We start from the raw sequence: 27,087 nt of genomic DNA, 5'->3' as shown, positions 1-27,087 counted from the left end.
TTATCGGTATTTTAATGGAGCCGCATCGAGAGCCATTCAGGATCGAATTTGTTATTTGGAAAGAGAGAGAGAGAGAGAGAGAGGACGAATATCGATGTTCGATATCTTGAACGTATAAAGGAGAGAAAGAGTTGCCTGGATCCTGTGGTTTTACTCATCGAACAAACTTGTTTCTTGTTTCTGAACGCTGTTATTGCCTAGAACCAAGCATATACGTATATACTAACTCTGGTAATAAGTATTCGATCGAACGCAATAATACTAACAGTCGGCTAACTAAAAATACCAAAGTTTCTGACTGTGCGAGGCACGCGCACTCTGCTATTTATGCAAACTCGTGTGTTGGATGGTTGATAGTGTGTTTAAATGACGAGATAGCTGGTTGTTGAAAACCGTCAAGTGTATTTTAAAAATAATAAATAAGTAAGTACAGACAATATTCGCTAAGACGCTCGTACAGACGGATTCGCTAAAGACAGTGTATAAATTGCCAATAAGATCGTTCGAGACTGACTCATTGATAAACTGATCACCTTACGATCGGGTCCATTTATTTATACTGGTCGGGGGAATTTGAATTCGAGTTTGCTTGATGGTTGTACGTAGCGGCGACATTGTTTTACCCGGAGTTTATTTATTATTACATTATATGTATCCTAACGATATTGATACTCCGAGGTAAAACAACAACATGATTCGAATTGTCCTCTAGCTCACGTGCAGCTATACTCTTATCACGATACGTAGGCTTAAAGAAATGGAACGTAGGTGGAAAATTGTTTTACCTACTACGTATCATAGAGAGCGCTATATATCTCGGAAGTTTCAGGTATTTTTCCTATCGTCAAATTAATTGGTCAGTCAAATTAACTGGTTTCACAATTTTATTTTAAAATTCCTACTTCATGTTATATTTTTTCCACAATGATGTAACGACTTTCGCAACGATAACTAAAAGAATAATATAATGAATTTTATTTTTTTTTATGTATTCAAACTGAGAATAATTATGTATCAAGGCTACTTATACCAATACCAGTCAAAATGGCTGGTATTTGTCAAAATGTAAAAGGGTCCTGCAATCTGTTCATCGAACCCCAATTAACCAGTTTCCTCGTTTTGTACAACTTGCCACGCGTTTTTCAAATTTTTACCGCGTATCATTCGATATGATGATATCGGATATCAAGAAAATTCCGGATCGATCGCTAGATCGCTGGATGCTAACACTGGAAATACCACAGCGGTCAAAATGACTGGTTCTACAATTTTATAAATGTACCCAACCCTCGTTCAGGGATGATGGTCGCAGATGGATTAATAATACGAAAAATGTACTACATAACAATAAATCAATAAATATCAAAATATTCTATTACTGCGTATTTTTTAAAGACCAGTCATTTTCACTGGTTTTGGTAGAAATAGCTTCGTGTTAACTATCGGTGGTTCTAGTGTTAACTCGGCCTGATACGAGGCGTACAATTACGCTGTAAACGGGCGCGATTACCGCGATTACGTGGCTAAAAAGTTTGAGACAGAAATCCGGAAATGTATACGGAAAGAGAAGTTGCGAGACGTTTGTTGGAAACACGCATCTCGCGGACGATACGAGAATGTTTGAAAAATCGCGTCTAAAAATACGATTGGCTCGTATAAATGCGAACACAACGGTAGGTTTAAGTGAGTTTTCATCGCGGATTCAACGGAAGAAGAAAATTTCGACGAGACCAGAAAACGAGAAACGTTGTTCGATGCGAACCAACCGCAACAAACAGGCGCGTGTTACGCGCAGAGATACGTAATTAGAATATTCACGGCAGAAACATGAAAACGCGGGGAGCGTTGCTCCGACAGGGCAGTTTAATTATACCAGAAATGTAATATGATTTATTTGACACGAATTTCATCTGTAACTCCCCATTGGTTGGCTTAAACGCGCTCGTCTCAAACTATTTCGACTCGTGTCACGTTCGCGTTACGTTCGCATCGATACTTTTCCCGTGACGAGAATGTACGTAGTTTCGAATGGCGTACTTGGAGAGAACCGCGTTTTCAAAATTGCTAATCGGATTACGGCGATCGATTCGTTCCGAGAGATATTTTCGATCCCGTGGAGGATAAGATAGATTTTACCCTCTGCGAAACGAGAACCGATGTTGAACAGAGGAGTCTGTAATTTTATTTCTTTCCAACTCTGACTCGGTCTTTTATCGAACGATGTACGATGATGTCGTTGAGAGTCGATAATTCAATAAACTGCATGTATCTTTGGTCTTTCGGAGCGATCTAACAAATATGTTACCATTCAGAAGGAATGGACATTTGTTTAATTTTGACAAGATGTATTTTTATTGCAAAATTATATTACAACGGTCAAGTTGATTTTCAAAGGTTCGATATACGCGATAATAAAGCTTTACAGTTCTGAAACTAGTAAGAATAGCAGTAATTTGTCATTTGACAAATTAGAAATAAAAGTTAAAAAGCAAGTTTTAATTTCCCTGATAGAAGCTAAAATTACAGAACTAAAAGACGAAGCTTGAAAACCAGTCTTTAATAATCATCCACGAAATAAATATATAGGAATCTTTTACTTAAAAAAACCATTATCCATAGCTTGGATTTTTATAGACGGTCGGTAAATTTAAATAGAAACGTATTCCGTAAGGAAACGATCTACGAATTACACGAAAATCGTTTCCAGGTTATCGGCCGAGACGAAGGATGGCAACGATCGTTAGAGAAAATTTGGTTATCGTGAAAGAGAAAGAATATGAATAGACCGGTGCTGCTTGGAACGGTACAGCGGTTCCCTCTGTCTCTTTCGAGTCGAAAGGACTTCGATTCCCATAGAAAAATTCCAATGGTAACGAAATTAGGTCGAGTTCTTCCTACATTTACAGCTTTATTTTTAAGCTGACCTTTATTCAACAAAGTCTTGACAGTGGTTTTTAATCCGTGGCTAACTACTACGCGATCTCCAGAGACCGCTTTATCTCTGCCTTGCTACGGTTGGAAGGTGCATCGGTTATTTAACTTCGATATCGTAAGTGGGATCCATCGATTACTATCTGTCCGACTATCCTCTTCCGCGGCATATAATAGCTACTCGAAATATGCATCCTTTTCTACAGCCCTCGGTTAACTTACATATTTCACGCTATGTACCTTACGAATTCACGAAAACTTTCTATTCACCGATTTGCATTTCTCCCACTTTTCGAAATGTATTGTAGTTACGCTTCTCGTATTCTAATTTCCACTAGTTACGTTTTAATCAAATCCGAGCGCATTTGAAATTATATCATCTGAAATGTTATTTCAAACAACATGGTACTACCTGTCTCGATTACGTGTTACGTTCGTTTCATAATTATTTCCAAGATCTGTGAATCATCGTTTCATCGATTTCCCGTTAGCGAACTATCTCGTCTCATCCACGACAAAAATTTCGTTGATACACTCTTACACAGATTGAAACGGAGAACGAAAGGATATGCCTTTCTAGGCTGAAACATTCGAGGAATTTAAAAGGAAATTTGAGACACAAAATCGACATAATTCCGCGGAGTTATTCATGCTAAGATATAATTTAACGGTGAAAAAAAAACCATTCGAGCATTACACACCACACGTACGATGAATTTAACGAAATATTTCAACACAATACCAACTTTATCTTCAACACAGTTTTAACCATTTAAGGACTATTGTCCATTAACCTATTAAGCGCGGAATTTAGTTCGAAGAATCCTTTACGGGATGCGCAGATGAAATCAAGCAACGACGAGTATACGCGTAGAATACAGGGCAAATGCTCCTATTATATAAGCTTTACGAAAGAAGTAAAGCAAAAAGAGGAAGAATTGAATTTTTATTCGATAAAAAATTAACGATTCGTCGTTAAAAAAGATTTTGTCATTAAAAGTCTTAAAAATTATTTAAAAAATAATAAAACTCATAAACGAGAAAAATGAAAGAAAAAAGATGCAAGAAATTCGGTTGATTTGACTGTGGTACTTCTCGAAGCAAGGCACCACGCAAAGTGGCATTTCGCAGGTCGAGCACAAGTAACCTGACTCCTTACGGACTCCGTTTTTTGCTTCTGATGGTATAGCTGGTACAAAGTTATATAAGCTGGTATAAAACACAAAACAATTCGGGGAATAGCCGGTATACGAGCCAAAGAGAATAACCGAATAATCAAACATATTTTTATAAAATACATAATAGATTTACCGCAAATATAAATGTCGTTTATATTACTTTTTACTAAAAAATTCTCGAGTTTTTTATAGTAAATGGCAATTTTTTATTTCACACAACGGGTACACGCGTCAATCGCCCCGAAATAAAATTTCAGATTGACGTGTATACACGTCGAGCGCAGTTAACCGGTTAATCCGGAAAATTCCATTATCCAGAATTTTTTGTCTCCCTATTGCCTCCAATATGCAAAGCTCTGCTGTACTACTTTTACTTGCGCTCGCTGTTGCTTTTAACCTTTTCTCTGGAATAAATCGAAGCACGTTTCTCGTTAACCGCCACGCCTGTGGGAAACGCGCTAGTCGCCAACAGCGTTCAGGATTTAGCGATCCATCCGATTCTTAGAAAAATTTCATCCTCCGGTTTTAATTATCTCGGCGAACAATTAAGCCACGATAATAGCCAGCGGCTCTTATGCATACGTTATTACAAGGTCGAGGCTCACTTATCCACGTTGCGTGACTCGTTTCAAGGTAACGAGCAGCGGTCGAAAAATTTTGGAAGCAATTTCCCCGCAATGTTCTTCTCCTTGAAAAATACGATTCGTTATCGCGTCGAACGCGAGATCCATCATGGACGAGCCAAGAAATTTCTACGTCGTTCGTGAACACGCTGGTCGAACAAAGCAGCTCGTTCCATTCTCTCTAAAACAATCGTATCATCGATTTCTTCCTCCACCAATGTTTCTCTTTCATTCTCGCGTCTTCCCTTCTTCTGCCCTCGACAATTTTTCTAACCGCCCGTTCGAGCAACGATATCCGAACGTCACACGTCTTCCGAATGATCGTTGCGTTTCACCAATCGTGTCTTTGTAATACGATACTTTCGAACGACCGGCGCCATCTCGCGCGATTAGATTAGCATTATTGGCGAAATTCCACGAGTTACGGACCAACGGATTAACGGAAATCTTTTGCAAAACAAACGTCAAAAAAAAAAAAAAAGAAAGAAAAACAAACACTAAGTTCAAATGGATTTTTATCATTGAGCAGGTAGGCTCCGCGATGCTAAAAAAAAAAAAAAAACCCGCTGATCCGCCAGTGAACTTTCAACAGGCTCTCACGAACAGGTGTTCGGCTCCAACAACGCAGATTCGCGAACTGTTCTCGATTCCTACAAAAATATTTAACCGTGTTCGCAAGACCTTTGGTATAGACATTTCAGGGAACTGTATTTGACGAACATGTTCGCGAACAGCACGCAAACAGATGACAAACACTTACTGTGCGTGAATAATTCGTAGCCTGTTTGACATCTGTTTGCATACTGTTCGTGAAACGTACCTAGTTCTCAAGAGCGTCTATACTAAAGCTTTTATGAACACGGTATATAAAGAGCCACATAGAATATTTATGTAGCTTTCAAGAACCGTTCACGAGTTCGTTACAGGTCGCGGGAAAATCGTAGAATGGTCGTAAAATGTTTAGGAACGTCTTGCGAACATCGTTCGTAAATACCGTTCGTGAACGTGTTTGCCGATGAGTACGCGCCTATAGCGTTGAGACACTCTAATTACATGGTTCGATCGACGAATCATCGATCCGTAAAGCATCCCTTTAGAAGCTTGAAGAAACTTGATCAACCGATTGCCGCGCGAATTTTGTACATTTTGCCCCGAGAACCGCGATAGAACGGGATATGCTACTCCATAACATTTAATTTGTTGCAAAATATTCTATCGCATTTGGGCACCTATTTCCGACTCATTCGCTTAATCAAGTCCCTCGCATCGTTGACAATTTTCTAGTCCGTAACACTCGTCCTATCTTAATTGCTCTAAAAATTGTAGTAAAACACGCATCACCGATAACCATCGTGGCAATCAACGCGTGAGCAGTTGGCAAACTTGAGACGTCGAAGGATAGTTATTTAAAAGTGGACGTTAAGAGACTTTTATCGTTTGCCATTTGCTGTTTCTTCGTCTGGTTCCAGCTATTTCGATCGTTACGATTATTACCCCGAATTAACTCTGTTTCGAACGCGAACCGAGGCAACCAAGTATCTCCATCAACGTTGGTCGTTGATTCAAACTACCGTCGCTCTATTAACGCTTCGTACTCTCGCGTAATCCCATTTGTAACAAAAAGAGAAGCGCGTGAAATTCGTACGAAAGTCGTGTAACGATAAGCGTCAGGCCGACACAGTCTTGGACGAGTTTCTTTTCATCGATACTTCGATTCTTGTTTCGCCTTTTTCTGTTCCATCGGTCTTTCCACTTTTGTTTTCCCCTTTCCTTGCCCCGTCGTTACAAGTTCCAATTGGCACGTATCCCAGTCCGATGCATACTTTTGAAAGAAAAGCGTAGAAAGAAAGCGGCGATATCGAGAAAAGAGAAAGAAAAAAGGAAAAACGGAAGTTACAATGTCGCTATCAGACGATGCAGAGTGCTTTAATCTCGTCGAGCGACGAAATCGCCATTACGACATTTCCCAGATAAATGAGATTGCGGTTGCGGTAGCTGGGAAAATTATCGGTACGCGCTCTTATTTTCCAATGAAGCGATTTTCCCGAGGCTCTATATATTTCATTTCCGCGATATCGAATTTTTACAATCGTACGAGAGTATCTGCTAAACGATACGAAATTTGATATATTTGAACCTAATCGACGATCCGTAGATGCTGCAACAAGTACAACGAGGCGGCGATATTTTTCACAGCCAGTCGTAGTAGCCATCGGAACTGAGAAGAACCGAAGTTTTTCGTTTCGCTTGGTTCGATTTTAAAGTCAACTACGTAGAGATTGTTTCGTAACAGCTTGTACAATACGTTTTTACTTGAAAGACAAAAAAAGGAGGTAAAAAGACGCGAGTACTTCGAATATTTTAACGTAGCTTGAACAATGGAAAAGTATATTAGACAAGCTATTTTAACTACGGAGAATAAAGTATATTTCGTGACACATGTATAATGCTAATCTGTTTTCGTAAATACTCTCTGACACTTGTGAAAGCAGTTTTACGAACAAAAGAAGAATAAATAACTGTGAGAAAGGGAGGAATAAATAATCGAGTTGGAGAACAACAGGAATTTCTTTGTATAATTCTCTGCGTAAAAAGTGGTTTTAAATACATAGCAGTTGGAAAGAACGCAGAACAAACATTGGGTCAGAGAGGAAGGAAGCAAAGGGAGGCGCGACCGGCGTCTAAGAGTTGCAGCCTCCCTAGAAAGCACACTACTACGGCGCAACACAGCTCGGATGCGTCACGTGCAGTCTGCTTGGCGGTCATGCGAACGACAGACGGGACGTATTTTCATTTCGCCTTTCGCGTAACCGTAGTGCGGCGTATAGAGTCGGCGTCGTCGCCGTCAGTCTTACAGCAGACGCGTTACCCCAACATCGGTAAACGTTCGTTCCACTTTATCCAGATAATCTGAATCGAGCAAAGTAATCGAAATCGAAGGGAATTACATCGGGCAACTGGACTAATCTGATTTAAAGCCACTTACCGAAAGCTCGGATGCACGTTGATCTTACGCGAAACGAAAATCATGGAAATCGAACGAGAATATTTTCCTCGTTCCCGAGTTCGATAGCTTTGGCTTCGCCAAACCAACGATATTATTTGTCGTAATTGCCTCGCGTTTCTACGTACGATCCGGACTCGGCTCGAAAAAATCGTCTCTTCTATTGCGAGTTTATTTTTATTCTAACTCGAGATCGTCACGCAACTGTCTGAACACCGTTCTTCGAGAGAGCGCGTTTCAAAGTCAACAAAGTCTCCGGTTATACGGTAGATGCGCGCTATATTATATTTACGAGCCAATTCGCTAAAATGGCACGCCGAGTTCCTTCTTCCCACGTATTTTTCTTAACTCTCGGAACCTATTACGACGGCAACTTTACTTCGTGCGAACTTCGTTTTAATATTATCGTGCCGTAGCAAATGCCATTGCGATATCTCTGTCTCATAAAATAATGACCGAGTAGAATTTCGAATCGCACGAAAGAAAACAAGGATGGCGGAAAGAAAACGATAAAATTTTAGTTCTCTCGGATGTTTCGAGATGGCAGATAGAACACTGTAACTATGGGCGGCAGTAAAATCGGCGAATACGAAAGACAGAGCGCGGCCGAGTAATAAACTTGCCGAGCAAGTCTCGTTATTTCGCGTAAAACTCGCGGAGTACAGCCCGGAAGCGAGGAACTGTGTCGCGTCACGCGAGTCTCCGCTCTTCCAGTCAGGATGCGCAACTCTTACCGAAAAGCTGGCGATTCTACGCTTTTAACGCAGGAAATTTGTCGCGGTACCGAGATAAACGGATTCGCGATTCAACCGACGGGAACATCGTCACTCGGACGAGATAACGGGCCTCTGCTTCTGTGCCATTAATTAATGCACCGACCCCAAACGATTCACGTACGTGTTCTCGAACGCGATCTAACCTCAGTTGTATATCGGACGCGCGCATCACGCAACCGCTTCGCCAATACTTCGTTACTCCACGTACTTCGGAAAACTTGGAAAAGTCCGGCGCTACGTTAGCTCGATAGAATTTTGAACAACGTTGCAGACTTTCGTTCAATTCGAGTGAAAAGAAGATTAAAAAGGAAACACCCAACAGATCTCACAAAGAACATAACCTAACAAACAAACACTCACCACACTAAAGAAATAAATCAATCAAATTCGAAGATGGTATCCCACTGGGGGTAGCCATCCACATGTTGTATTATTATACCACTAAGCTGTAATATTTTACCAAATGTCCTACTGGACAAATTGTAAAATGTAAATAAATAAATAAAAAAAAAATTCGAGTGAATCGCGTAAATATCGATCCTTCGTAATCTGATATATCGGAATCATGAAGTGACCCGGTGAAATTATGAAATTCGTGACAAAAATGATTTACACCGTGGCTCGTAAGTATTCGGACATCTGGCGCGATTCGATGAAAACGTTGGTATTTTATATAAAGTCACGGTGGAAATAAAGAAATATTTGCACATGAGCTAAATTTAGACCAAAGCGAAGAATATATCTACGTTCCTCGAGTTCCATATTTATCTTTAACAAACCGCTGACATTTCATAAAATCTATATATAGGCTTTTAGAACGTGGTTAGAGAAGCATATTTCAATTGCCGTGACATCATATAAGAAATATACGCTTTAACGAGCACCGTATTTCGTTCGCTTCGTACGACCAAAACTACGCTTCCTCGGAATACTTCGAGACCCTCGGCCAATTTCTGTCCACAATACGATACGTACGATACGATCCCTTGACCGTTAGAAAAAGAACGGCGCTGCCATGAAAATGCAACGACCTCGTTGCCCTTTGTCTGTTATTCTACGATATAACGTACTTTAGCCTAGCTTACTCTTTCCAGATGCGTTGCAGAAGGTATAAACAGGAAAATATTTCATCCTTGCGCATCTTACTTAACTCCGAAGAAACACAAACGAGCGAGCTCTTCCGAAACAAATACAAGCGCGAACGAAGGTCGCTTTTGTTATGAATCTTCTCTAATTTACCAAGCTCCAATCGACAGAAGAGAATCGAACTATTTTCGAACCGATTCGACACCTGGGTACGGAGCTACGGAAAACGCGAGAGAGTTCCGTCGTCCTTGATACGTTTCGAGTGTAAGTGCAAGCGCTTGTAAGACGAATCTTACGTAGTTCGTATTGTTGCGAAGCTACGCCTGAGAACTCTCCAAAGGGGACTTCACCCGCGGAAAGTGGCGAGGAGAACGCGAGACGTTGTCGTTCTTTCGCGCGGAGAAGAAAAACAAGCTATGCACCGAATAAAATCTACCGAGTCCACCATCTTTTCTCACTTCCTTCTCTATTTTTTTCTTCTTTCTATTTACCTGGAGCGGGCAATTAGCCACTGCTATGTTTAAACGATTAGATCGAACTAACCCCTTTAATAACTTTATGCTTACGACCTTGCAACTTTACACTCGTGCAAACAGCTTCAATTTGTGTGAAATGAATCCTAAATGATTCGCTGTAACGTTTCGCTCCGGCACGATGAAACTCTGCCCTCCTTAGTTAAAGCGTCCCATCTAACATTTTCTCGTTCTTCGAGATATTCATAATACGCGTGTATCTCGCAAGCGTAATGTAGTCGATGCAATTTCGAAAGTGTTTCTCAGGAAAAGAAAAACTGTTTGGAAAGTTGGAAAAAATGATTTTCAAAAATAGCGTAAAAGGAGTGCGTTTTTACAGGCGCAGTTTCATCGCGAACTAACCGAAATACGAACAACTTGAAACTGTTTGTCTCACGATTAGTACACGATCAAAAATCGACGTTACTTTTCTACTAACCGAACTAAAACTGGCGGAAGAAAATAACGAAACTTCAATTTTCTCTAGTTGTGCAATGGTAGATAATTCGATCTATCATTATCGACTTTTAACTAAAAAAAAGAGGATAAAATCTATGGAAAGTAGATTTTGGATCAAAAGGAATTAATATACGATAACGCGTTAATCATAAACCATTCTCACTAATCGACGTGAAACAAAAGCAATGTTCAACGAGTACTCGTGGCTTTATCGCGTGGTAAAAATCAAAACACGAAGATAAGATAAAAATTGAAAACGATCGAGTTCGTAACCTGTAACGTTCAACCGGTTCGCTCGATATTCTACAACTGTCATAGTTCAACTACTACTATTCAACGTGAAAAGAGAACGAGGCTAATTACGAATTCACCTGTAGCTATTTGCCGGTAACTATGTACGCGTTTATGTTGCCGACCGATATCTAGTTTGAATTCCGACGAAATTTCAACGATCAAACGATATACACTCGTTGAAAGAAAGGTAAATTATGTGCTTTCGTTATAGGAACTGTAAACTACGTGCAGAGTGTAATGGACCAGCGAAACGAGAAATGAAAATAAATATCGGTACAAGTGAATCGATGTTGCTCTAAAACAATGAACAGCAGGCCGATAAATAAAAAGCAAATAAATTACAGCGAGCACGAGCTGTTACTTCCAACTGCTAGAGATCCAGCAATAGCCCTCTTCAAAACGTTAATCCGCTGTTTTTTTTTATAAGCAGTTTACTCAGTCAAACTGAAAAAACCAGATTCTCGAAAAAGCAAACTATTCGAAAGAGGAAACATTCTTTGGAAAAGATAAAATCTTCTGTAATACGAAAAAATTCTTCGCGAGTGACAGAATCTTCTAAAGCAGGAGAATTTCGTCGTAAAATACTGAAGTTTCCCAAACAGAAAAGATGTTTGGCGAAAAATCAAATCCACTAAAACGCTTCTCTCAAGTTAGCAGAAACTTTTTACTTGTCGGTTACATTTATTCATTTATGCAAACTACAAGTTACAAGTTAGCAGTCTGAGCTTAAGTGCCTTAATAATCCTGCCTGTCGTACGCCGGTACGAGCATGTACTTCAAAAACGATCATCTATTTTCCTGCTACCTGACTGACTCGAATACTCGGACTTTTAGTCGAGAGCAATTTTTAAGCGTGAGACCACGAACCACACTAGGGCACGATGATACCGAATGTGACAAGAACTTGTAATCGCGAATGGGAAACTACGAAACGATATACACATATACAAGAAAAAGTGTTTTCAAGAAAAAAGAAAAGAAAAAAAGGAAAGAAAAAAGAAAGATACTGGCAGAAACCTCGCACGGTATCATCGTAACGACACATTGCTACGAAATACCAAGTACACTCGACCGCCTTTGAAACCGGTATAAAAAAGGCCGAGCGACAGGCCACTGGAACACGCTATTAAATAGGCCGAGCTGCTACGAGGGGAATGATTAATCACCACAAAACTGTCTTTTTACCTTAAAAATTACTTACATGACAAACGTGATCAATTGATTCTCCTATGCTATTATTTCTCTTTCGACCTAGCTCGCATTCGTCACAACGAGGAAGCGAAAGTAATTCGCCATTTTATCTTTTTATCTTTTTTTGAAAATATTGTTTTATGCTTATTTTCATGTTTGTTATATACATACTTTTGTACATTCGTTTCTATGTTTTTGTATTTACCATTTCATTTTAGTAATATTTAATAAAATGTACAGAACTATTTGTATTTGCATATAAACATATATTCTAGAAAAACTAAAGTTAATAATAGCAGGTATTGATAACTTCGTGGATTAAGATTACTATTGTTCTTAAATTAAATGTTTATAACATTATTACATCCGCTTAAGTCAGACACCTTGTTTTCCTGTCATTTCAAGATGAGGTTATGTTGTCTGTTGCTTCCACCCATTGTTTTATCATCTTGAATAACAACACTTGTTCAACATATTACCAAGCAAAACAACTGATAAAGTAGTTTATTATGTATCATTGTAAAGCTAATAAAGTAGTTGAGACGTTACATTGTCTTTGGAGCAAAACGATATCTTTGATCGTTATGACAAGACTTAATTTCTCTGACGACTTGTCTATAATTTTGGAAGAGAATCTAAAAGTCGCTTTAATTTATTTAATCTAATAAATCATTCTTTATAACATAGCACGCGTAGCATAAATCTGTATCCGACAGAACAATAACATATATAAACTAGCAAAACAGCATTCAAAAAGTAGTTAGGATCTAAACACTTTATTAAAGATACACATTGGTTTAAGGAAAAACTTATCGTCTGATCATCGTTAAATGCATGTATTACTAACAGGTATCTTCTATGCGTAAACTTTGAAACAGGCTGTTTTATAAAACACTGGCTTGAAATACATATAACGATCCTTCATATGTTAACCACGATGAGTGCTATGAGTCAAAATGATTACTGCTATCTTTTTCTGACTTGTATAATCTTGGCTTATACAAGGTATAGCCTTCCTCTCTCCCATTGTATGTTATTCAAGATAAATAAAGAAATAAAAACATAAAGATACATAGAAAAATGTATTTGATTTACTTACTCTGCGGATAGTAGAGAATTTAGGAAGGGTGGTACTGCTGGTGAACTGGATAGACACAGTGGTGGAGAACCGTTGAGTTGTTTCGGAACGATACATGAACATCGGGTGGCATAGAACTCACGTAGTGGCGGTCGTTTATATTCCTCGTACGCACTAGTACCACCGTCCATGCACTAGGTACACGCACCGTCATCCGGCGAAAATCTGAACATTATCTTACGCGTATATCCAAGTAGTCGAGGAATCACGACACGATACGTACGGTACGGTACGGTACGGTGCTAGAAGGCAAGGCACGACACGATACGACACGATACAACACGACACGACACGACACTACACGGAGCAGCACAGCACGATACGACACGACACGGTTAACAGAAGATTGGTCGCAACATAGGATACGCACTAAAAATGTAGCGAATATCGTAAAACTAGAGGCACCACCTCGAGGAGTTAAGATTGTTGGAATATGTGTGTGACGGCGGGGGCTACGGATTAATATGGCCGTCCCTCGTTGACACAATGTTTCGAGTCACACGTAAAAGGCAGCCCGAAGGAAATGCAAAAAACAGGTTGACCGGGATATTGTTGGCAAGAGAGAGGCTTGTTCGCGTACGACGCGCACGCATTTGTTTCACTCGCGACACCATAAACCACCCGCGATTCTCTAGCTATCACTAACTTCCGTGTATCACCCTGTTGTATTCTCCACGCGCTTTCCTATTTTTCTTCTTTCCTTTCTTCTTACCTCCGCTCTTCGACAGGCTATTCGTCCACTCCTCTCTCTGTCACATACGATTCCTTTCAACCCCTTACAGGGCACGTTCCTCGCTCGTCCTCCCTCTCTTCTTTCTCCTCTCTTCTGTTCGTCGTTTTCGTCGAACACTGCGAGGGGGATCCTACGAACACCGCACTCGCGTTTCGAATTATCAACTACTTTCTCGCTATACCGCGTTCTCGTTAGAGAGCACCATGAGAGTCGTGGAAGCATTCGAATAATCACCTTCTTTTCACGCTTTTCGAGGACGTGACGCGGCCTTGCTGTGAACGACGTCAACATCACAACCGTACGCTTTCATGGCGGCCATCTTTTCGGGATACGCGAATCGCGGAACGGGAAACGCACACGCGTGTATACCTCCAACACATGCATACACGTGCCACCGTTCACCTATGTACACGCAATACTCTACTACGTATAACCCAACAACGAGAATCAAGAGCGAGGGAGACACCTGCGCGCACATACACATATACAACTTGACCGTACTAGCCTGGATATTTGGATAGCGAACGGCAATCCAGACACCGAACCGAAGAACAGGGAATGGTTGACGTTTCTTGTTTAACAGGGAATTGTGGCGCTGCTGTCTCTTCTCGTTTGTTATCTTTCTCTTTATTCGTCTCTCACCATAACCTTTATACAATTTCTCGACCAATCACAATCTCATTCTTACTGAACTGATTTCATCGTCTAGGGATTTTCCTACCTCCGAATCTTTTCTCTTCCAATTTCTTGGAGCTGAAACTTCCTTCTATCGTAATTTGCGCGCAATTTTTTAAACTGTCTTCTTTGATCGCGTAACGATGTGTCTATTCTTTGTTAGTCGTCTATACATATAGGTATATATTACTGTATTCAATAACAGAAATAAGATATTTACGTCCTCATAAAACTTTTATTTGTATTTAATATAACATTTAACATCAAAAAATTGTGCGCCTGAGGTAGTAGGTATCGATAAAGTTAATAAAAAATTCTTGTTGCAGATATATCTATTTACTTATGTGTAGAATGATAATTCCAAAATAGTGTTAATCTATAAACAGTATACGTATCAAACTTTCATATAAAATTATATTTCTTCAGTATCAAAATTTGATACAATTTTCAAGTCTAATATTTTTCTTTTGAAACGTATATGTACAAAGAAGAACAATCTTTTCCTACCATCTTCTCTAATATAATAACAAGAACAAAATTTTCGACGTTTTAAACGTACGGTAAATGCTTACAAACGGAATGCACTGTTTTCCTCATATATGTGTTTTTCAAAATATTATGTAGCTTTGCGTACATTTCGATATGGCAGTTGATTTTGTGTAATTTTTTTAACATCAAAACGATACCAGTACCTTTATATAATCACTACGATTACAATTTCAATATTTCTTGAACCGCAACAACAATTTTGCTTGCATTAATTCCATATTTATCCAACAACACATTTGGAGGGCCAGAACGTGGTACTTCAGTAACAGCTAGCTTCTTAACTACAACATTTCTTTCCAGAGCAACCGCCGAAAGAACTGCTTCCCCTAGACCACCTTCCGCATAATGATCTTCAACAGTAACGATTCTACCTCCAACTTCTTTGGCGTTCTTTACAATCAATTGAGCATCAAGTGGTTTAATTGTAAATGGATCGATCACTCGAACATTTACTCCTACTTTAGATAATTCATCAGCAGCTTTAAGTGCTTCGTACAAAGTTACACCAGCTCCAACCACGAGAACTTGATCTTTAGGAGAAGATTTAACCACTTTGCCCTTGCCAACGGCAAAAGGTTCTTCGTTTTCATATATAACTGCCGTGGCAGGACGAGATGTGCGTACGAAACAAATACCCTTTGTATTAGCTGCTAATTCAATGGCACGTTCCGTAGAAACAGCATCGGATGGGTAAAAGACGGTAGAACCAGGAATTGTACGGAACATAGCTATATCTTCCAGACCCATTTGCGAAGGGCCGTCCTCTCCGATCGAAACACCGCAATGAGAACCAACGAAATTGACATTCGTTTGTGAAATAGCGCCCATTCGGATCTGCAAAATCAAAAGTATGAAATAACATAGTCGTTTTTTCTATTCACATTTTCATACTTTACCTGATCAAAGGCACGAGTGAAGAAAGTAGCAAACGCAGATACAAATGCGACTGTTCTGTCTCTGCATGCTGCACCGATTGCTACTCCAACAACATTCTGCTCAGCAATAAACCCTTCGATAAATCTAGTTGGGTCAACTGCCTTGATTTTCTCTGCGTACGTAGAGTTCTTTGTGTCTCCATCCAGAGCAACGACGCGAGGATTGTTCTTTGCCAGCTAAATCAAAAAATATAACAATAACACACAGGTAACAACAAAACGCATTACACTCGCCTAACTGAAAGAAAAGGATGCAAACCTTAGCTAAAGCAGTACCATAAGCCAATCTGGTAGCAACTTGTTCTCCTAATTTGTAATTCGGAGGCGATGCTAATTTAATATTACTAAGATCTACAGCTGGAGCATCGTTGACTAATGGTTTTTGAGGATGCAATCCTAAAGGACCTGGATTTTTCAACATTCCAGTCAAATGCTGCAATTGAACATTTTATTAATCTCTAAGAGAAATGTAAAATTATTTTTATTATGTAGGAAATGCAATCCTTACTTGAATGACTTCGTTTGCTTTGTTGCCAAGTGGCTTTCCATGCCAATTTTCTTGATCTTCAATATTAGGGAAATATTTGCCCTTAAACGTCTTTGCTAGAATGGCAGTAGGTCGCCCTTTTGTATTTTGTGCTTCATGGAAGGCCTGATAAACAAAATGTTATTTTAAATTTCTTATATTCATAAATAATATTTATTTATACGTGAACATGTATTTTTCCTAACAAACCTTGGCCAACTCTTCTACGTCATGACCATCAACTACCAATGCATTGAAACCAAAAGCTTCAAGTCTTTTGCGATAGACTTCCATATTATGTTGAAGAGATGTTGGTTCACTTTGACCCAGACGGTTAATATCAAAGATAGCACAAAGATTATCCAACTTATAGTAAGAAGCAAAGTGAAGTGCTTCCCATACTGAACCTTCAGCTGCTTCTCCATCACCAATTAAACAATATACGCTACATAAACATTGATAAATAATTCATATAATTGTTATCATACATTAAAAACATAAGTACAACATTGCTTTATATAAAACAAACAATAAAGGGTAATTATTTCAATATCAACATACCGATAATTTGCTTTGTCAAAATTTTTTCCTACGTAGGCCATTCCAGCAGAAACTGAAAGGCCCTGTCCCAAAGAACCAGTTCCCACATCAACAAAGTTTAGTCTTGGAGTAGGATGTCCTTCCAAGTCACTATCAATTTTTCTTAAATTTAATAATTCACTTGCTGGGAAAAGTCCTGCTTCGGCCCATGCTGTAACCATATAAATATTATTAGTTACCTCGGAATTTGACACAACTTTATAAGGATTAGTTAATGCGCATAAATTTCAAATATTTACCTGCATAAAGAATAGGTGCTGCATGACCTTTGCTCAGTATAAACCTGTCACTGCTTGGATCACGCGGTGCCGATACTTTGTAACGCATTGTGTGAAAGAATAAAACGGACATAATCTCTGCCATAGAAGAACATGATGTTGGATGTCTATGTAAAGTAAAAAAATATATAAGATTAGAAAATTTTCATAATGATATTAATGAAGAATAATTTGAATACACCGACTTTACAAAGATTATCGGAACGTGTAATTATAAGTTTCGTAATCATAAACTGTTATCTTCAAAGGTCATACAGGATATCAATCTTGATCATACGATCATTGAATATCGGAATAATTATTAAAAGCCGTAGTTATGTAATACGATTTATATGCAAAAAAGACACTAATCATTAACTGCATTGCAAAGAATAAATTTATCTTTCTTCTTTTATTATACTTTTTTATACTAAAATTAATTTATCAGCAAAATTTACTTCGTTAAATTACATTGATTAGATAACGTAAACTACATAGTAGGAATAATATAAAAATCTTAAATAGATTATTAATTAAATGTATTGTTTTTTATATATTATGTGTTCTTCATATTTTAATTTTATCTACAATTATGTTATAAATGTTAAAGCACTATCAATCGTTGACTTCGCATTGATAGCGAACATATTTAAATGCAATGAAACATTAAGATATACCTACAAGGATGCTTTAATTTGTAATTATTTAATTTTAATGTAATAAGTTACTAATTATTGCAAAATTCTGATTTCCTGAAAAATTTCGAAGAAAATTTTTGAACATGCCAAGAAGAAAAATCAGCGTGTTGATAGTACAAATCTATCCACGACAGCGAGGTTTTAAAAAAAATATGATATGAGGAAGATACGGTATGTATTTCGATTTTGCCAAAGCGATTATAAAAACTTTGGAATAACATTTCACTCGTATCATACCCGCTTTTTGATGCCTCAGTTGCTTGAATACATTGAATACGAAGCCTGGTCGCAAGGTCTTGGAGTTTTTCCATGTTCGTATCACGCACCATTTTAAACTATAGAGAATTTCGGAAGTCGTTTCCCACCGAACGTTCGATAGCAACTGAGGGACTGACTAAGGGACATCGAACACAATAATTCGCAACTCGCGAGTAACTGCGCGCTCCCTACTTTCTTCCAGACAGGCTATCGTAGATTTCAAAATCGACACGTTTACGTTTCATGGATACTCTTTTGGAACTCGTACTATCGCTACAACTACCATACCGATAGCAAGAATATCTGGTTTATAATAACCATGTTTTATCAACACAGTTTCCTTAGAAAATTTCAAAAATACTAATTAATAACGTTTTTCTGGACACCAATGGAGAAAAATTTAATCGCGATTAATTGATAATTGTTAATTAAAATAATAATATAGTGAAGGAAATTTTTGATAATTCCATGAACTTTATTATAAAAGTTACAGGTATCGTGAAAAGACGAATAATAGACGAATCAAATTCTTAGACTATGTAGCAATCGTTTTTATCATATTCGAGGATAAATAATTTTATATGGTATGTCCAGCTCTTTCAACATTCTATGTGCTCTTGATTCTTCAACACTATCGTATGTTTATTACGTAACTACTTCATAGCGTGCATTTTGGTATTATGCACGTGTTGACTATGCGACTGCTCTGCATAAGTCATAAGAAAACATGGTATGATTTCCTGTCTATTTTTATAACTGTCCTTCTAAAAAGTTTGAACATTTTTTTACAAGATACACAGCGCAATGATGCGACAACTCCTGACCATTCTTCAAAGTATTGTTATTGTTAATTATATAAAGGTATAATTTATGATTAACACGAAACCTAGATAATTCTAATATGATAGGTTTTAGGTATCTATAGATTCTTCTTTATTTTTCAAGAAAAAATATACTGAAAAATTTATTTATCCAAAATTAGATTTTTCTGGAAAATTTTTCCAACATTTTATCCCACATTGATCAATAATCATTAAAAGTGAAAGTTCATAACAATTTTAAAATATAGTCTTTTACTATCGTATAGATATAAACTCTATGCATAAACATGAAGTGCAATAATAAAACTACCTTGATCCATGAAACATAATGTAGGAAGATGTAAAAAAGTGATATAACATTAAATATGATAACTCGGAAGAACGAGTCATGTAAAAAAAAAATTAAGATCATACCACATAAAAATAATAGAAACTATCGAATAGTAATTAAATATCGAGTATCAAATAGAAAAAGAATCGTGCATGTATTGTATAACATAATTGATTCTAAAGCAAACATTCTCCTTTCATGCAGTTTTCATTGAGATAATCTTCGCGCGTGATTTTACAAGTGTTCAAACTTTATTAGAACTTAAATATAAAGATGATCGAAAATTAGTAAAGGTGCATCGATCTACGTTGATTTATAAGAAATTTATACAATGAATAATTAATTAATGGTATTGCTATTATAACATAGGATATCACACATACCCGGATTTACTGGCTTGTGTGGCATTGATCGAATGAATTCTCAACTTTGTCGCAATATCTTTCAATTCTAGAATGGTTTTCGATTCTGGTTTGTGATAGTTTGCCATTTTCTTCGTGTACGATGTAACGGCTTTTTAAAACTGTAATAATCTTTTAAGAAAACTTCGGATAAATGCTGACCACGAAACGTGCTTCCGAGCAACAAGTAGAATTCGCGCAAGCACGATCTAGCTTGAATATAGAGAAGAATTCAAACCCTGGATTCGAGCGCGATTTGTTTCAAGCATATTCTCGTATTGTTCCTAGATGGCACTGTATCGATTTTGATAGTACGTATAACAGTCATAATTCTTTTTTATTATAAAAAAGATCAGAATGCGTGTATTGTTAATAAGTTTTTGTGCTACTTATAAATTTAAAAGAGCATTTTGACATAATTATCTTGAGGTCTTGTTTTCTCAAATAGTTTAACGTATACGCGGTAAATTACGTAACTTATATATAATACAAATATGGAAGAGGTACCTTGACAAACTTTCACATACAATATTAATGTAATAACAAATTTATTCGACGTTTAGGAACAGGATCTGTAGTATTATATTTAATCATATTTAATACTACCAATATCGAAGTATTCATTTATAATCTTATACGTAACTGAGAATAAATTATTCAATTAAAATTAGGGGAATATATAGAAATTTTATCGTTATATTATAAAAAAATCGTCGTCCATAAAAGTTTATGTTGTATGTAGAACCAAATTACAGATTATAATATAATATACGAGTCTACAATGTCTACATATAATTTAATGCTTAATGTAACATTACTTTCAACACATTGTTTCTTTTTTCACATCGTAATGAAAATTACTAAATCGTTATAAAAATTTCAATATTAATTAATGCTTGATATTTATAGCGAATATGTTATTTAAGAATTTAACGTATTCTTACAACATTTCGAAAACGTATGCAATTAAGGAGTGAATTAACTATTTTTAGTGATTGTATTGGTACAAATATGTATATACCTTCATTATCTGTAAGAATAAATTGCTATAATGAACAATTAAACCTTACATTGTGATGAATTTTAGATTTATATCTATATATAAATATTTAAATAATATCATTAAATTATATGTATATACATCTTAATAATACACATATCATCCTTTTAACGAAATTCGCACTTCAATACTCGGAACGATCGTTATTGACCGTATTTAAGATCGTATTTAATTACTAGCGTACTTTGTTTTTCAGTAATATTTTATCCGGTCAGTTCTGTTCTAGATCTATCATCAAGCTTTTTAATATAATAGCTCTCCAACAGATATTTTTAATTACATCTAAATGTGCAAAATATGCGGTTCCATTGATGCATTACGACTATAGGGGAGAGGGATATTCTGATATCGTCTGATAGTATAACAATTAACGTGAATGTTACATTCGAATGTCTTTTTTTTTTTAGTAACCGCCAAAACTGCAGAAACTTTAAAACCATCAAAATTAAGTATTTCATTTTGCAGTACACTTATGTAAACTTAAAAGTAATTGTATAAGTTTAATATGCGCATATATATACATATATATAAATACACTTTCATATAGTTATATATCATGTGTGTGTGTCACGCTTATATATTTATATATACTTATACATATGCATAACATGCAATTGGTTCCCATATTCCTTCGAACTTCATACATATGCATGTTTACATGTTAATTTAATTACCAATTAATAATTTTATCACACATGTCAAATTTGTTCTATTTACAATAACTTTTCACTTACATCTGGAATGTTAAGCAATTTATATGCCTTTATTCATGGTGATGTAAAAACGGTTGTCTTCCACATTTTGGTTTGACCTGAGAATTTCAAATTTGATTAGGATCAAGCTCATGCAATTTTAATTTCTTTTGCACAAATCTCTTTTGTTCTTAATGCACAAACGTTAATCAACTTTGTTTAACTGTATAATCATCATCGAATTTCCTCAAATTTGATACACGACACTCGAAAAATTTATACGGACGATAGTTTGAAAATTATTTACAATGTCACTTATTATTTATAAAACTACTATGCACCAATTTAGTGAAACTATGTATTTCTGAAATTATAATTTCTCCTTATATAAGTTTGTTCATTTTTATGTCAGTAAAAAAGGATGAAATTGCGCAATTTTATTCTATTATTTTGCACCTGTTTATCGTATACCAACTACTTTCGTGTTCCCGTATATATTGCTGATACATATACTCTAATACTTTTTCTTCATAAAATTAAAGTAGATGGAATAATGTTATCAATCTTTGTAATGCTCACCAAAAGAAATAATTCAATGCACTGTGTATTAGCGTAAGTTTGAAGATTTCCTGTAATAAAGTAATAACAACTTTTTCTGAATATCGTTGAGCATATCTTAATAATCATAAATTCTCAGCAGTATATTTGCAAACTTATAACTAACTTTTGATTTTATATGAGTTCTTGTATGGTCTCAAACTGTAGTTTCTTAATGAAGGTTTTGAAAAATAATGAAAAGTTAAATACAAAGTATCAAGTATAGATAATAATTATAATATGTGTCTTAATTAAAAAGAAAGTAAATTTATTAAAATGAACTTATTTTTTAACTATAATTATAGACAAAGATGAGGTTACAATAAATATGCGACCACGCAAAATTTCTAAATGAAAATAAATAATGACTGATGCAGCTTAGTACATATTACTACATAGTAAAAAATTACGTATAGAGGATTTCTTCAGGTATGTACCATCAATTTTTACTTATAATGCCATGCTGTATATCAACAGATCATTATTGATCTATCGACGAAAACTACTTTTTTTTATAGAATATAACGTTATTTCTATAAAGAATTAAATTGGTAAGCATCAAAATTAAAGAAATTGTTTTTTTTTTTTAAATTGGCTCAGTAAGAAGTGACTAAAAGAACATGATAACAGTGTGCAATAGGTGTCAGGTACATTTTGGAATTGATGTTATACTCAGTGCTAAAGCTTTAAAGTCAGCATAAGTATACTGAATGATTGTTTATTGTTTCCATGTGTAATGTTAATATCACATACAAGTACACTTTAAAGCTTCTAAAGAGAGGTCCTGTAACTGAGCGTTTGATTGCTGTGCTTTATCAACACATTCCAAACATATCCTAACATCCATATTGCTAATATTTATCTGTGGTAACGTAAAAAAATGCTATATGTACATAACGGGCAATCCTCAGTGCAAAGACTGAATTACAATCAAAAGACTGCTTGATACATTTAAAATATTTTACACTGCTTTTTCCAGCTTTCCTCATGCCATAGAAATTGTAACATTAATTCCTAGATTTCCATTATCGGCAAATAATTGCGCGATGGAGGTGTCAAATACAAGGCAGTCTGAATTTAAAATTGCAGATGAAACACCTTCGTGAATAGAACGTGGCATAGCTTCCCATGTTAGGCGCCTTTTATGCCCATTCAATTCTAGTCTGTTGAACATAAGCATTTACATATTATCATTACGTGTTCCAATTGACAATCGTTATTTTAACTGCTGTCTACGCTATAATACATACATACCTGTAAGCAAAATTTTCTGCTTGTTTTCTTGAACCAATCAATTGAACAATTGCAAAAAATTGTTGATGTCCATCATACTTTTCTTGTTTTTCAAGCACTAACATAAAATGATGACCAAAGCAAGACTGCATCATTACCCAATCCACTGCACCAGGAAGATTAATATCTGTTGCTAAAAAAACAATGTCTTCCCCTGTAACGAAAGTGATTTAGACATTTGTGTAATAAAAGGAAACACAAATGCGTGTCTTATTTGGTAAAATTACCTTGAAGAGTTGTAATGCTTTTGTGACTCATAACAAGATGTGGCATTACTTGCTCGAGAGATCCTTGCCATTTACAAGAAGCTCCTGGACAAGGACAACTGTATGGACGGAATTCACATGCATCTTCGTGATCTGCCTTTTCAGTATGCACTAGCGACACTGTGCATCCACTTGTTGAATATTTGCAGGGAAACATCACGTTACCTGCCACTTTTTCCATTGCCAGATTGCGGATATTACCTGCATTACAGATTCATGAAGAATTTCTCATCAAAACAATATTAAAAACTACTTTTATTTGTACAAATTCCAGTTTATTGCTATCTACATACCTAATGGACCTCTACAGGTAGGACAGCAGTTAAGTTTTGGTCTGCAATTACTACAAACAAGATGTCCACTCTGGCATTGTAAAATTGGTGGAAGAACGTAATCAAAGCAAACTGGACATTCAAATAGGCTTGCTAGGTCAGTTGAGCTGCTTAGAGATGATACAGTAGATGCGGAGGAGCTTGCAACACTCCTCCCTCTCTTCCCAGTACTAATACTTAATTGGGACATCTTTTTCTTTTATTCTATATATCAAATAAGAACACTTTGCCTTTTAGTTGGCAAAAAAATCCATTTATTTTGAAGATGTCTAATAAATGCGATGCATTTTGGAATGAGTCATCCACCTCATATCTGCAAATTATTAGAATTTCAGAGATATTACAGAGTGTTATATTTATAAATAAAAAAATTTTATGATTTTATTATTATGATTTTATATAAAATTATTTTAATATATTGAAATGTATATTTAACACATATATAATTATCTTGCAATGTGTATAATCTGGCTGTTGTCAGTGTTATTATACTTTATCTCTATAAAAAATAACGAACTTTTTGTTATATATATCATTCTACATAATGGGGTATTCATGATAATTTTAATTATTAAACTTTATAATTAATTCAGTTAATACATTATTTACAATTATGTAAGGATAAAATGAACTTTACAGAATATATCTGGCTTCTATATTTTTATCACTTATACGATATACTATATTCTACCTTTCAACTCAAAAAAAAAGAAAGAAAACAATGTGTTATAAGGCATTACATATATTGATGTTTATTCGACATTGAAATGATGCAATAAAAATTTTGGTCAGTGCAATCCTTTTATTATTTTTACTCAATCAATTTTTACTTAAGTAATGTTATGAAATTTATTGTCAAAAATACTAGGATCATAATACTCATAATATTGTCATGTTATATGAATATACATTTAATCGAAACATTTACAATTTCTTTTAAAACACTTTCATTTACCTACTTAATTTTATGCAAAAACAAGATAATTCAATATACGTTTTATATACGTACAATTTGCATTTTTTGCATCAATTAATTCAAAGAAAAAGCTAAACTTCTTATCAACATTTTAATAAAAGAAACGCTGTTTATAATTATGAATCAATAAAGCAGAATAAGTAACGAGGATTATGCTGCATCGATCGCAAAACCATTTATCGCGTTTGCGTCAATTATCGTTGTCTTTTCGGTATACCGTCACAGGAAAAAGCTTGACAAATTTTTCTCGAGCAACTTAAGCAATTTTCAAATGGTATCTTGTTCGCGGATTGTTTAATCCAAAGAGTAGCAATCAGGGGAAAATTTTGCGGAATAGTATTGTGAAGAGAGTCACAAATCACGAGTCACGACGAATCAGCGATCAACAAATAAACAATGCGCAAGAAATAAGAAAGCGGATGATTCTCTCGCGGAAAATTCTACGTAAGAAATACGATAAAGCATATGAATTTGTAATTTTATGGAAAATATATGTTTAAACTTACCGAAATAACAAATATATTAGTACGTCACTCGATGCATACACTGGCTTTTCGCGTGGTTGAAATCAGAAAATAGTGAGTTAAAAGTGTGAAAGAGGGAAAGAGAAGGCACTTGAGAATGATGACAACGGAGATATGAACGTAGATGAAAAGGTCGAGAATAACGACAAAGGGTGACACGACAATAGACAAATGTTTTTACGAGAACAACAACAGGAGATTTCATGCGACTTGGCTTTGAAAATGTTGCACGAAATGCTCCCGATACTTCTCGGTACATCGGATGAGGAATAAACGCGAACGCGATGAGATCGACTGTATAAGAGGCTACATCGCGAATTCTCTTGGCCAAACAGGCAACATTAATAGTAACGTGACTTTGGTTAGTTTTCGCTGAGGCATAGTAGCAACTTGCTCCTTTTCGAACTTCCGACACTTCAAGCTCGTTCCGTACAATAAGACGCACAGAGCAAGATGATGACACTGCAGCTGTCTGTCCGACTGTACGTCCGTCCGTTTACACCCATGCAACGCATGCAACTGCCATCAACGAGTATTAAGCCGCGTTTTTAATGTACACTTTTGTTCATGCTGTAACATTCATTTTCAAAAATAATAAATAGCAATATTTTGTTTTTCTTTTTTATAGAAATATTTTATATAAAATACTACATATGTGACAAAGTATTTCTAACATTTGTATTACGTTATATTATATTTTCATATTTTCCCTCTATTAATTTTTTTTACAGATAAAGCACTATAGGATTAAATGATCGGAAAACTTGTTCAAATTAATCGATGATTCATATCTTAAGTATCACTATTAATTTTATTTGCTCAGATATATATTTATTTATATTTATTATGATTATGCAATCTTCCTATATATATATATATATATATATATATATTATATAGGGATATATAAGGGTACATATATATAGAAAATAATGTTGATGATACTAATTATAGCAATATAAAGCTATAATAATAACCTACAAAACTGAAATTCATATTTTTATTAAAATTAATTCGAAGTCAGGATGAGAAAGGATTTGTATCAAATTACCATTTTCAAGATAATTGTATAAATTTTTTTAGAAGAGTACTTTTCTATTTATTTATAAGCTTTCATTGAAAGAAGAATATCACAAAATACTTTTCAAGTAATGAATATTTTATTTTTTGTTATAATTAAAATATACACTGTGTCATGGGTGAAACAGGCGAATAGTAATCAATAGTAACAAAATATTTGTGTTATTTGCTTTAATTTCACAATCTGATCTCTTTTTTATATATATATATATTTTTTCCACACGCAGCAAATATGGTATACATAGTATACAGATTCACTTTCCAAAAGCACAATTAGCTTGGCTTAAAATC

General features: G+C 35.7%; 3 protein-coding genes across 8 annotated transcripts in view; all 3 read right to left on the bottom strand.

Moving 5' to 3' along the window:
* LOC117157996 (uncharacterized) overlaps positions 1-14,497 on the bottom strand; it is a 57,800-nt gene extending 43,303 nt beyond the window's left edge. For 3 of the 5 annotated variants that reach the window (XM_033336406.2, XM_033336409.2, XM_033336412.2), the window contains exon 1: positions 13,154-13,257. Coding sequence is in view for 2 of the 5 variants with exons in the window: in XM_033336410.2 (XP_033192301.2) it covers positions 13,154-13,255 (102 nt within the window). In the remaining 3 variants the exon portion in view is untranslated. Of the gene's footprint in view, positions 1-13,153 lie in introns of all 5 variants that reach the window. The other 2 variants (XM_033336410.2, XM_033336405.2) reach the window with 2 other exon arrangements.
* A 318-nt stretch (positions 14,498-14,815) lies between these two features.
* Positions 14,816-20,182, bottom strand: LOC117157999 (transketolase-like protein 2). Of its 2 annotated transcripts, none has more exons than XM_033336415.2 (8): positions 19,959-20,182; positions 17,450-17,595; positions 17,172-17,361; positions 16,821-17,055; positions 16,593-16,736; positions 16,344-16,517; positions 16,046-16,261; positions 14,816-15,983 (listed from the first exon to the last, which is right to left on the bottom strand). In XM_033336415.2, the coding sequence occupies exons 1-8, from the start codon at positions 20,063-20,065 to the stop codon at positions 15,312-15,314; spliced, it is 1,884 nt and encodes a 627-aa protein (XP_033192306.2). In that variant the 5' UTR covers positions 20,066-20,182; the 3' UTR covers positions 14,816-15,311. The 2 variants fall into 2 exon arrangements, with proteins under 2 accessions (XP_033192306.2, XP_033192307.2); XM_033336416.2 differs by lacking the exon at positions 19,959-20,182 and adding an exon at positions 18,403-18,562.
* A 2,845-nt stretch (positions 20,183-23,027) lies between these two features.
* On the bottom strand, positions 23,028-26,246 carry LOC117158002 (E3 ubiquitin-protein ligase SIAH1). The gene is made up of 5 exons (XM_033336420.2): positions 25,699-26,246; positions 24,178-24,529; positions 23,846-24,085; positions 23,580-23,772; positions 23,028-23,488 (listed from the first exon to the last, which is right to left on the bottom strand). Exons 2-5 carry the CDS (start codon positions 24,404-24,406, stop codon positions 23,311-23,313), a joined length of 840 nt encoding a protein of 279 aa, XP_033192311.1. The 5' UTR covers positions 24,407-24,529; positions 25,699-26,246; the 3' UTR covers positions 23,028-23,310.
* Positions 26,247-27,087: the final 841 nt, after the last annotated feature.

The sequence above is a fragment of the Bombus vancouverensis genome, chromosome 6 (genome assembly GCF_051014615.1).
Source record: "Bombus vancouverensis nearcticus chromosome 6, iyBomVanc1_principal, whole genome shotgun sequence".
In the NCBI taxonomy this organism is placed as follows: domain Eukaryota; kingdom Metazoa; phylum Arthropoda; class Insecta; order Hymenoptera; family Apidae; genus Bombus; species Bombus vancouverensis.
This window is presented reverse-complemented; position numbering and strand designations above follow the sequence as displayed.